The sequence below is a fragment of the Protobothrops mucrosquamatus genome, unplaced genomic scaffold (genome assembly GCF_001527695.2).
Source record: "Protobothrops mucrosquamatus isolate PMUCROS unplaced genomic scaffold, P.Mucros_1.0 scaffold517, whole genome shotgun sequence".
Lineage (NCBI taxonomy): Eukaryota > Metazoa > Chordata > Lepidosauria > Squamata > Viperidae > Protobothrops > Protobothrops mucrosquamatus.
The window spans coordinates 672178-684767 of NW_015386830.1; the positions used below are offsets into that span (position 1 = coordinate 672178).

The following is a 12590-nucleotide window of genomic DNA, read 5'->3' on the forward strand; positions in this document are numbered from 1 at the left end:
GAGGGGAAAAGTATTTCTCATTAAAAATTAACATTTCTCCATTCAGATTAATTTTATTTAGGCCAGGTTGGCATTTATACTAAGCCATGCTTTTTGCTTAATCCTAGTTTACGAAGTAACTACAGTAGCTCTTAATATTAAATATTAAGGCAGAAAATACTGTAACGTGCCTTTGTGAAATGTGTGAACCTATTAATTTTCTGTTGAATTTTTCTGTTCTTAAATCTAAGCTTCATGGAAAATAGCTTTACTCCTTAAGACTATTTTCCATACTTATTTTTGGAAAATCACTGGTACTGGTAGACTCCTACGGTAGTAGCAATTTCCCTTCTCTGGATGCAACATTGAATGGATTTACACTATGATCCTTTCAGAAATGACTGGTTGACAAATATACCTATTTTCCTTGAAAATATCTACAGAAACACAGCCTGCTGTCTCCCAAGAATGCATTCATTCAAGGACAAAATATTTCTAAGGAAAAAAGTAATTACCTCAAGTGAAACAAAAAGTTTCCATCAGAATGTAATATAACTGAAAGCAGTAGAAACTACTTAACTATGACTTTTTATAATGCAGATTCAAATGGAGGAAGACCTGTAATTCTGAGATAATATATCTGTAGTTCCTTAACAAGCTAAATGAAAACTACACAAAAAACAGTTGAAATAGCAACAGAGGAGGGAATGGTCACAATGAAAACCACATAATTTTCAAACCAGTCCAGTAAACCAGATATTATACCAAAATTGGAAGATTTGTGGGCCTTTTATTTGAAAAGACCTCCGATCTACCAATTTCAATATGTTTACTGCAGTGTGATTTCCAGTTGTGCATTGTATTTTAGTAGTTATGAGATGAGAATGTACATTGTTGTCTTAATAAGACTTCGCTATAATGTTTTTTAATACTTCACAAAATCAAATATTTTTAAACAATGAAAGTAATTTTACGTTATTTTTTAAAAAGCCAAGAAGCCTCTTCCTAAAATTATAATCTATTATGCAGGAATGACAGTGAAAAGACACTATTACGTCCCAGAAAATGTAAACAAATAAATGCATTCAACCCCACTGCAATTTGCTATATCTTTTGAAGTTAGACATGGCCAATTCTTAGTCTTTAAAAAAAAGTCAAGCAGATACTTCTCTAGTAAATTGTGCCCCCTAGAGATTCAGCCATAAATTACAAGCTGCATGTAAAAGCAAGAGGGATATCTTTGTCTCTCTTAATTCACAACATTAGGATTTAATATTAACAATTGCAACTGGCTGGCAATAAACAAATGAAAACACATTTGCAAACAGAACTTCTCTTAGCAAGACACCATAGTTTCCACAGTTTAGGTGGCTTTTAGACATTTGATTAAATAACCCTTTTCGGCTGTTGGGCATGTTTGGAATTTTGAGACAAGGTCATGGGTGCTCTCACATAATTGCTGTTAATATGGACACAGCCAGTTAATAATAATAATAATAATAATAAAGTTGGAAGGGACCTTTTACCTTCCCTTACTCTAGAGACATTCCATTTAATTGAGAATTTTTATTTTTTAAAAAATCCAGGTGGGATACAGAGCCCAGCAGCTACCCAAAGATGAATTCTTGATGCTGTGGCACTGCCAGGCACTTGGCCATTTATCTCTGGGTTACACAAAGTCACACAGGAAAGGTATCCTGTATCAAGAGCTATTAGTTGCTATGGTTTCATAAAACCTTCAGGATGCCAATGAACGCAGAAGACAAATAATGCCTTCATGCTTTATTGATGAACATCCTTCTGACCCTTTTTGGAAATGTTTGTGTAGAAGAAACTCTGACTGCTATTAATCTTATGAATATCCATGTCTTCTGTTCAAGTCAGCTAATATTTTTTTTTCAAATAACTCAGAAAAAAGGGGAAGTTTCTAGGTCAATGAAATAAGTTTTAAATTTTTTATTTAGATTTCTTAATTTCAAATTTCTATATATTTTGTGGATCCTAGATTGAGACACAAGTATGCAGAATTAGAATATTATATCATACTTTGGCAATAAACTCTGTAACCCAATAGACATTTTACCTTTGCCATTATCTATGATAGTTCTCCATTTTTCCAGAAGGAAAAAGGAATTATTCTTTAATAATGGTTACAGCCCTTTTCTTTTGTGCCAAGAAAACTAGAAATCACAACATTTCTTTATAGCTAATGAAAATGAAATTTATTTTCATTCTCACAAACCCTCAATACCTTTTATGACAGACCTAGCACTGTAACAAATAATGGAAAGGAATCTTTAAGATGTGCCAATAATGTTTCATTTCATTTTCAGTTAATATTTCATATATCTATCCTGAGAATTTCAAAACAATGTACATGTCTTATTTGGGGGGACACGCAAAAAGAAAAGTACAATGAAAGTCTATAGTCTACCTGTAAAAATGATTATTCATTAGATCCTTTATTTAATAGTAGTAACTGTTTTGAGGGGCGGGCAGACAGACAGACAGACAAAGAGCTAACATGTTCTAGCTACCTTGGTCGTCATCCGTTACTTTTGCTAAAAGAAGAGTTAGTGTTTCTATTTCCTAAATAAAGTCTAAACAGACTAAGTATTTACTGTACAATATGGCTATAACTTAAGAACTATTTATAGGTGCTTCATACAGTGTGTTTCACCTAACATTATAAAATATGTAATGCTCAATGATATGGCTTTTAGAACCCAAATGAGGCATACTATTGATTTAAACCAGACATGTCAAATTCGCGACGTCATGTGATGTCGCGCAACGTATCGGAGCTTTTTTGCCATTGCCGGCAATGGGGTGGGCTCCGGTATGATGAAATCGGCCCACAGGCTGGCAGTTTGACATCCCTGGTTTAAACACAGCTAATAAAATATTTTTCAAAACTCAGGTTCATTGTAGAATTCAGGTATGCAGATATGTGCAGTCATTTCTTAGCATAAGAAAAATCACATCACAAATTGCTATCTTGAATTATGAAAAAAACAACTGAAATTGGCAGTTGAATAAAACATGGTCTTCACTCTTAAGTGAATGGAAATTTTGACAGAAACAGCTTTGCTTTCCTATTCTATTCCCATGGCCACCTAATTTGACGCACAGTTTATTCTACATTCAATAATGTGGGGCGAGGTTTCTAAAATGGGGAAAATGCCCCAAATCAGATGGATTTCCATTTTTCTGAGATCTTTCCTCCCCAAATAGTATACCATGACACACCCACATAATTCAGAACCATTTTTGAGAGGTACCAATGAAGTTGCATGAAGGGGAGGGGGAGAGGGTACAAACATAAAGAAGCAGGAATTTTTCCTTTCACGAAAGGAACACCCTGAACAGTGGTGACACTACCTGCCCAGCAGTGTGGGAAGAAGACTTTTGAGTATTTGTTCTTCTGGCCAAGCACAACTTATGAGTGTAATTATCCACACTTCAGGCATAGGATTCATCACTACTTTTTCAGTGCACCATTCAGCAGCGCAAAATGAAAGGTACAAAATGAATTTGTTTATAATCTTGTATTATCAACAGCAGGTTAAAAAAAAATGCCCTTTATAATTTTGTGAGACACACAGTATGTATAATGCCCAGCATCATTAGTCTCATTAAACAGGAAGCTTTTACTTACATTAGATTTCAGAGGAACAGTTGCCGTTATGCTTATAAGTACATAATGCATATTCCACAGCTTGGTGCACACTGTGGAAGAGAAAATGCTTCTCTCCTTTTTTAATATACTCCCCTCGCTGCAAGGAGTCCCTCACAGAGAGATTACATTGAGCCAGCAGCACTTGGATGCCAATTTCCCCATAATCCCTTTGAACCTCCTTGAGTGTATGAATCCCTGCTGTATCCAAGAACTGCACTGCACAACAGTCTATTACTAGTGTATGGAATGCGAACTGCTGAGAGACAAGCTCCACCAAAGTTTCTGCCTGTTTTTTATTGGCACCATCTGATTTTTCAGTGTGTTTTTGCTTTTCTAGCTTTCTCTTTGCTGCCAGTTCCAATAAGGGATTGACTCCAGCCTTCTTGTACAGCATGGACTTAAAGTTCTCTTTGTTTGCATAGTATATTGGTGCTTCAAAGCGAAAAATTCTGATGCCTGCCTCAGCTTGAAGGCCACTGTAGGCAGGGAGGGGTTCATAGATTTCAGAGTCTGGTACCAGACCAAGTAGCTGTCCTTCTGGATTTTGTGTCCGTAGAATAACACAAATCATTGAAAAACAGACCCCAATAAGAAGGCCAAGTTCAGTGCTTATCAATGCTGAACATAACATAGTGACAAACCAGATCAGTGTGTCAATTTTGCTTAACTGCCACATTTTTGGCAGGTCACCAAATTTTCGCAAGGCTCCTTTGAGGTTGACAATGATTATGACCGCTAGCACACACTTCTGGAGTGAATAGAAGAGGGGAGCAATCACAAGGAGAACTAACAAGATGACCAAGCCAGTCACCACACCAGAGATCTGAGTCTTGCAGCCAGTTGCATCTTTAACTAGAGTCTTGGCAAGGGCCGCGCTGGTTGTGAAACAATGAAAGAAAGCCGGGATGATGTTGCAGAAACCAATGGCGTACATTTCCTGGTTGGGTTTAACGGTATAGCCGTGTTTCTTGGCAAACATCTCTGAAAGAGATACAGTAATGGCAAAGCCAATAATGGCTATGGGCACTGCATCCATAGCCACGCTAGGAATCAGACTCCAATCTGGCGATTGTGGTGGTAGAAATCCAGTTGGTATATGCCCAGCCACACTGGAATCATATTTCTCTTTCAGCTTCCCAAAATGAGACGCCAACGTGGCTACTATGATCACTAAAAGCTCAGTGGGCAAGGGAGCCTTAAGTTTTGATTTGAACCGCTCATTTAACTCTTTTGCTGGAATAAGAACAAGAAGGCACAAGCAGCTGGTGATGAGGTCACATGTGTTGGTCCTATGGATGTTTCCGAATATGTTTATCCATGTATTTAAGAGAGAGCCAATGCCACTGCTCCGTGGAATGTTTAGACCCAAGAGGTATTTGGCTTGGGAGGTAAGGATGGTTAAGGATGCACCTGTAACAAATCCGCTGAGCAAGGAATCAGAGAGGTACACGGAGATGAAGCCCACCTGGAAGAGGCCCATAGCAACCTGAAGACAAAGGCCAAAGATTAGATGATACTTCGGTATTTACAAAGGAAACGAGGCTGAAAGGTGAAGTACATGTTATTAGATAGGTCTTAATATATTATTTCTATTAAGAATTACAATTAGCTTTGTGTTTGTTTCAGGTTCTTCAACATGTTTCATTATTATGAGAAATTTCTTAGTTTGTTTTTTTAAAAAAATATATTTCTACTTCTTAAGATTGCCAATATTTTTTTAAAAGCCGCTTAATCTTATATTGTGCATGATATAATTGTAATATGCATATGTTTAACTTTGATATAAATTTTGTCTGATGTTGAATATGCTTCTTGAGGATGAAGAGGAAAGTTTCTTTTTCTGCTATCGTTTCTGTGATGAACTTTTCCCATTTTTCCCATTTTTTCCTCTATCTACGTAGTTACATCTGTATCTCTATCAATATTGACATATATCAGCTATAACTATATCTCTTTGTATCAGGTTTCTCAATTTATTTTATGTTTAATATAATCCTTAATAAAACTATTGGGAAGAAAACTCAGAAGGCTACAGTTACTTCATAAATATCCTTTGTCCATCCTACTAATCTGAAAAAAAAACATTAGTATTGGAAGCATGCAATGAAACAAACAAACAAACAAAAAAGGCTCATAAGATCTAGCATGTGGACTTTTGTCGTATCTACTGGTGGCTCCTTAAAGGAACTGTATTTTACCTGGGTTTGTATGGTAGCCACAAGGCCTCAGATCATGAAAAGGTACTAAGGATGAAACATACTACCTCTATCTGTTTTGCATCCAAGTACCTCTGTTCAGATCAATGATCAATGATCCTACTCCTGGGCAAAACAAGCAATATAACATGTATCTAAAATATTTTTAAAATTAAATTTGGGAATATGAAATAAGTATTTTTCCCAAATAAATTTGAAAATTCAAGTCTAACCAGGCCCAACCTGTTAGACTTACAGATACTCATTCCTTTAATTCAGGGGTGTCAAACTGCCGGCCCACGGGCCGGATGCGTCATCCAGAAGCCACGCTTACCCCATTGCCAGCAATGGCAAAAACGGCCCAATACGTTGCGCGACATCACGTGACGTCGCGAGTTTGACATGTCTGCTTTAATTCAAAGTATAGATATAATACTAAAATTGCCTTCCATAATGGGTCCCTTCCTGCTGTTTGGAGATTACAGTGCTTAGAATTGCAATCTACTCACTGTTACCACATTTTTTACTCGTATGTCTGTAGGATAAAGGAGGGAGAAATCTTAGCTACAGTTCTTATATCTACCTACCTCCAATTTTGCATACTTGCAAACTAAGTCCCCCAAAGATAAAGAACTGATCTCAGATGAAGTGGATCCCCTTTAACTGCAATTTCTTACCTGATAAATCCCAGCTACGAAAGTCACAGTTGCTCCAACAGTAATTGCATAGCAACTCCTATCACATACTTTCTGTGAAGTCTGATTGGCAGTCCAAGACACCAATGTGTCATTTATGAGGTCATTCATATCAGAATGATAATTGCTAGAAGCAACCGATACTGAATCATACCCAGCCATCTGCAATTCACGGTCTACCACTTCTCCCACCATCAAGCAGAGTACGCCAAAAATGCCCACCGAGATATGATGGGAAGTTCCAAACAGAAAATAAATGATGCTTGCAAAAAATGATGTATACAGACCATAGATAGGTTCTTGGCCAGCCAAGAGGGAATAAGCAATGGACTGTGGAACTAGCAAAATTCCTACAATTATGCCAGACATAAGGTCACCCAAGAAATACTCTTTCAGTTTGTACTTGGGGAGCCACGTCAATACTGGGAGAAAACCGAAAAGAAGATCTTTGGCTTTAGCGGGGGTACAGCTGCAATTTTTCTTCAATTTCTTTAGCATGTAAGCCTTAATATCTGTACTTTTTCCTATATATTCTAGAGATATCCTGGAATGATCATCCCCTTTGCTATAAGTCTCCTCTGCCAATTCAAGTGTCGGTTGGACGTGATTGGCTTCTGCTGCCATCCTCAGAGATCTGTAGAAAAATGGAGAAAAAGATGTAAGATTTCTACCCCTAACCCATATTCAGATAAAAGTCTTATTAAGGCAAAATTCATACAAGCAACTCTGGAAAAGAAAAGACTTACCAGCCTTGATCCAAATCAGGACTAGCATCTGTAAATCTAAATTATACCATTAAAACATGAAGCACAAAAGGAGTATTTGCAGTGGACATGAGAACAGAGCTAGGGGTTCAGAATCTATGGCTGAAATGGATAACGCTCTGATGAATACTAATAGCATAACTTTCTGTAGATTAACATGAGGAAACAAAAGAAATAAGGAACATAAACTGACCTGAAAGCACCTAAAGCCAAAGAACATAAATGGAAGGTTATCAAAATATTTTTAAAAAACCCACTGAATGCTCCATACAACTGAAAAAAAACCTCCACTCCTGATGTGCATAATAGTAAAAGTGACGACAAACACACAGGAAGTCTTGCATTAGACAGTTTGTGGACTGGATGGTCCAATTAAGCACACAGTTTTATCCTGTTAGAGGGACAGTTATGGGAATGAGGAAGAATTAGTAAGAATGCAGAGCTCATTTTCCCCTTTGCAAGATTTGAATCTACATGTTCAGAAAGAGCGAAGGAACAGTGCAATTCTTTACTTCTAGCTTCAACTACCTGGTTTCTGAACCTCTGGTTTCTGAACATTTGCCTCCTGCTTCCATACAGCGTAAGTAACATGTATGGGTTCTCTTTTTTGTCTACACCGTAGACCTATAAGGCTGATTGCATTGGATTAAGTCATGATTGGACTAAGCTAAGGACATATGCTATTTAAAAACTTAAGCATTTTTAAACCTGTAAGACTGCATTGGACTAAGTCATGATTGGACTAAGGGGATATGCTATTTAAAAACTTAAGCATTCTTAAACCTTATATATTCTGGGATAATCAATATTTTTAAATCTAAATTGAATAGTAATTTAAGGTGCCTAATATTAATATCTTTTTAGAAAAGATATACCAAGGTAACATGTTTTACTGGTTATTCCATAAGAAATAGTAGATGTAATATAAGGAATTTCATTTCCGTTAGAGACTAGGTAGTCCACAACTTTTTGCTATACGTTTCTTTTACAATTATGGATTGCAAGAATTGTATTTACAGGAAGAAACATAAATATTTTACAATGCTAGCTACTCCACAAGGAGGAGGCACTTATATTTTGCACATCACCCAAGGAATGTGAATCAATATGCAAAAGCAGTGGTGGGATTCAAATATGTGAACAACCGGTTCTCTGTGTGGATGCCGTTTCCAGAAGTCCATTCTGGGCCTGGGCAACAAAAAATTAGCTACCAGTTCTGCCAAAGTGGTGCGAACTGGCTGAATCCCACCACTATGCAAAGGATATATGATTCCACAGTAAATAAAATTTTAAACTGTAGTGTTTTCAAAGCATGCTCTTTATATGAGTATCTATTGTTTGCACTACATATTTTTGATTTTCATCTTTTCCTATGAAAACATCAACATATGCAAATCTTTTATTTTAAATATAATTCTGGATGATAGCATCTAAGTGGTCTTGGCTGACTTCAAAAAGCAAAGCAAGGCCAGATTTGAATAGGATAGGATAAGATTCCAAGATTGCAAGATAAACTGGAAATAAATGTACACATGTGCACACATTAGAAAAAGAACTTGGTAAATCATTTTTTTTCTGTTGGCAAGAAAACTTCATAAGAAAACTTATGCCAAGAAGTCGTAAGGAATCAAGTTTCATTCAAAAAGATAATATAATATAAATATACATATTTAGTGTGCTGCTTTTTTCCCTGAATTTCTATACAATTTCTGTACAAAGGACTGCTTTGAAGTCAAGATAGTGAAATTAAATTGTTTGTTTGTGTTATCTATCTATCTATCTATCTATCTATCTATCTATCTATCTATCTATTTACACACACATACATATACACACACACATACCATCGTATACATTTGTCTTTAGCCTCCCTGTTCTTTCTGATGGCTCCTGAAGCATTCTTCTAAATTCAGTTGTTCAATTGTCTGATAACAATGAAATGATTTCTTACTATTTTGAGGCAGGAAGCATACCAAAACAGAGAGATCCAAACCAATGTGGCACACATCTTAATTTCACTATCTTGACTTCAAGCAGTCCTTTGTACAGAAATTGTGTAGAAATTCAGGGGGGAAAAGCAGCACACTAAATATTATGATCAAAATACAAGCAATGTCATTAACTGGCTCCTGTTTCACTGATATCTGGACTTATTAAGCTCATCTGGCTGGTCTCTGGCTACTGATTATGCTGGTTGGCTTTCTCTTTATTTTCACTCTCATTCCATAATAAATTACCAAGAACACATTTTCTTTCTTTCCACATGTGTAGGAAAAAGAACCAGTGGATTGATTTGAGAGCCTTTTTTGATGTTTGTATCCCTATGACCAGAGGCTAAACTTCAGCAGCTGTGCTTAAGAGAAAGCAGTCTTTCTAGAGAACCAGACTATTTATCCAGTGTGTTTCTGCAGATCTCCTCTATGCTTGCATAAATCTTGCAAGATTTTGGGAAAACAAATATGCTCTTACTAGCTCTTTGCTCTTCTAAATTTAAGAACACAAAATAGGTACCCAGTTGCAAATCTATATGGCATTTAGCCTACTTTAATAGCCTTGAAAGTACTTATAGTAAAACAACTACGTGTTTGTCATGTGAAACCTAAGGAGTGTCTGTGTACAGTAATAGGCTTCCAACATCAAGGAAAAAATGGTTTATTGGGAAGCTGCCTGGCACCAGAAGCTGGCTTGACTACATTTTACCTTTATATGTCCTAGTATGAAAGATTTCATTGTGTAGTATAAAAAAATGTCTCTCCAACATACAAGTAGTTTATTGCATATAAAATAAAACCACTTAAAAGGCTATGGCCAGCTCAATTTCTAGCAGAATTGCCCATTTAAAATAAATGCTAATATATTTTATTTAGCTACGTTTCTCATCCTTAGCATTTGATATGACTAGCTCATTTGTCTAATTGCCATAAGAATTATCCAAAATATATAGAACATTAATGGGTGCACTCACAAGACTAAGAGATTTCTGGAATCAACAAAAGTGACTGGCATGATTTGAGAACACTGATTATAGTTCTTAAGAATTCTTATTCTTGAGTAATTCAAATATTTGCAATAGAATAAGGAAGTTCCTTTTAACTAAGTAAAATGATTTATTCAGAGGAATCTGCACTTCAATCAACTCTCAACTATTAGTACTTTTAAAAATGGCTAACATTTATTCAATTCCATTCATTCAAAGCTGTATTTAATATTTTCCCTTTTGCTAACTAGGAATTCAAAAATATGTAACAGACCCAAAGGACTTTATTTTAAAAAAGAAAAGTTTATTTGTAATAGGATTGCTTAGAAAAGTCTTTACTATAATACATTTATTAGCTTTTTAGGAGGCACAGGACTTTTTTTTTTCCTAATGCAGAAGATATAATTTCTCTGCAGGAAATAATTAAGAATAAACAAATTCAAATCCCATCAGCAGATAAACCTACTTTAAACCAACACCAGTACTTCATTCACAATGGTGCTCAGTAATTGAAAAGGAGCGACATTTTGCTAAATCCTGAGCAGGACATTTGGCTATCCTTCTGGGATAGCACTGAAATGCTTATTGCTTGAAAGAAGTCTATACTGGTTTAAAAAAATTAGATAGAGAAAAGAGTCAGCACATAAACACTGTTTGCTTGGGAGTATGAAATCATTTCTCAACACGTGAAATTTCAGATTAATCTACTGATTAAATAAACTAGAGCCTGCAGCTATTTATATATGACACATATAACATCTGCATCAGATTGTTTTTTCTTAGCAATTGTCCTGCTTGGATACAAGGTCTGCCTGTTTTTCATTGTGCTTACCCAGTTGTTATCGGAAAGCTTATTGATACAAGATGCAATGACGGTTTGTTTTTCAGCCAGCTTGTTGCAAAGTCTGACAGTTTTTTGCCCCACAGGAAGTGATTGGTTTAAGGTCACATGACTGACTTCTGTAACTAAGGGAGGATTAAAATTTGGGTCTTCTCCAGCACTATAACACTGGCTTTTCTTTTACAACCTAGTAATGTTTTTAAAAACATTATTTTTAAAAACACAGTAATTCAAATTGTTTTTCTCTTGCTTTGTTGATTTGCTATTGTTGTTTTCTCTCAGTGGTTGTATTCATTGTGACAAGTCTATTAAAAGCAGGTAGTTTAAATTTACTCATGTGAATTGTAATCAGCTCAACTTTGGGTCAAAGGAACACTAAATCCAGTGAAATCATTAACTTGATATTCTTCCACAAATGGCTACTGGAATTATGCACGCAGAAACAGACTGTATTTTATGCTTTCCACCAGCCTCTTTCAAATGTAGCTGAAGATCAATGAAAGAGGTATTAAATTGCACACTGAGAATCAAGAAAAGCAATACAAAACTAATGACCTACTTGGAGGTTAAAAGAAAGACTTGTACCATTTGTTCCACCGCTATTTTATAATGTGAAAGTTATATCATGGAATTAAAAGAAACCTGATTTTGCTTATCCTCCATAAAGAAATGTGAGGCCTATAAGTTGTTCTTGTTATTAATATTTTTTTATTCTGCCATTTTTTGTGCCAAATCAAGGCAGCAAACATATCTAATGCTCCTGCCTCTTATTTTCACCCACAACAACCCACCCAGTGAGAAGTGACTGGCCCAAGTCTTTCATGCTTAAGAGAGGCCTACAACTCACAGTCTCCTGATTTCTAGGCCAGCATCTTCACTAAAGCATTATAGGCAAATGTCACCAACAGGCAAACAACTGCTTATACAAGGAAACTTGAGGTGTGAAGCCTCAGGATGGGACTGGGGATTATAACAATTTTTATAATATTTGAGGTATTTTTTTAAAGTGTTCCACTTAATCAATGAGCAACTCCTGCCAGGTTACAAGAGTTAAATCAATGTAAAACATCACCAGTCAACAATAAAATAATTGTAAAAATACCCTCTTCCTTCCAAACGACAGTATTAATCCAGCTTACCCCTTCCTCACTCACCCTTGACTTTTTTTTAAACTACCTATCTATGTAGGGTTTTTTCTTAATTAGATGAGTTCTACAAGAAAATATTAATAAAGGCAATACATGTTCTCACTCAGTTGTTGCTAACAGAACACTGTTATGCCCAAACTCAAAGTATTTTTACTGTTTTTTAAATATTGCCAGCTCAGTTTAAAAGTATTGAACTTTTCAAAAGAACATTCTTCTCCCTTTTCCTGCAAAGGGAGAAAACCCCTTTATTTTAAATTGGAACTGTATTTTACACAAAATATGAATAAACATGTACATATATACTTTTTTGAC

The 12590-nt window shown here is 35.8% G+C and overlaps 1 protein-coding gene across 1 annotated transcript; it reads right to left on the reverse strand.

The window, feature by feature from the left end:
* Positions 1 to 3567: 3567 nt before the first annotated feature.
* On the reverse strand, positions 3568 to 9211 carry LOC107288284 (sulfate transporter-like). Its single transcript, XM_015816882.1, has 4 exons — positions 9157 to 9211; positions 7506 to 7515; positions 6531 to 7182; positions 3568 to 5144 (listed from the first exon to the last, which is right to left on the reverse strand). The coding sequence occupies exons 1-4, from the start codon at positions 9209 to 9211 to the stop codon at positions 3639 to 3641; spliced, it is 2223 nt and encodes a 740-aa protein (XP_015672368.1). The 3' UTR covers positions 3568 to 3638.
* Positions 9212 to 12590: the final 3379 nt, after the last annotated feature.

Excerpts from the sequence above, each read along its gene's own strand:
- LOC107288284 (XM_015816882.1), bottom strand. The coding sequence starts at position 9,211 with ATGCTTCAGGAGCCATCAGAAAGAACAGGGAGGCTAAAGACAAATGTA. Across the intron at positions 5,145-6,530 it reads TCGTAGCTGGGATTTATCAG|GTTGCTATGGGCCTCTTCCA; the intron begins GTAAGAAATTGC and ends CTTTGTCTTCAG.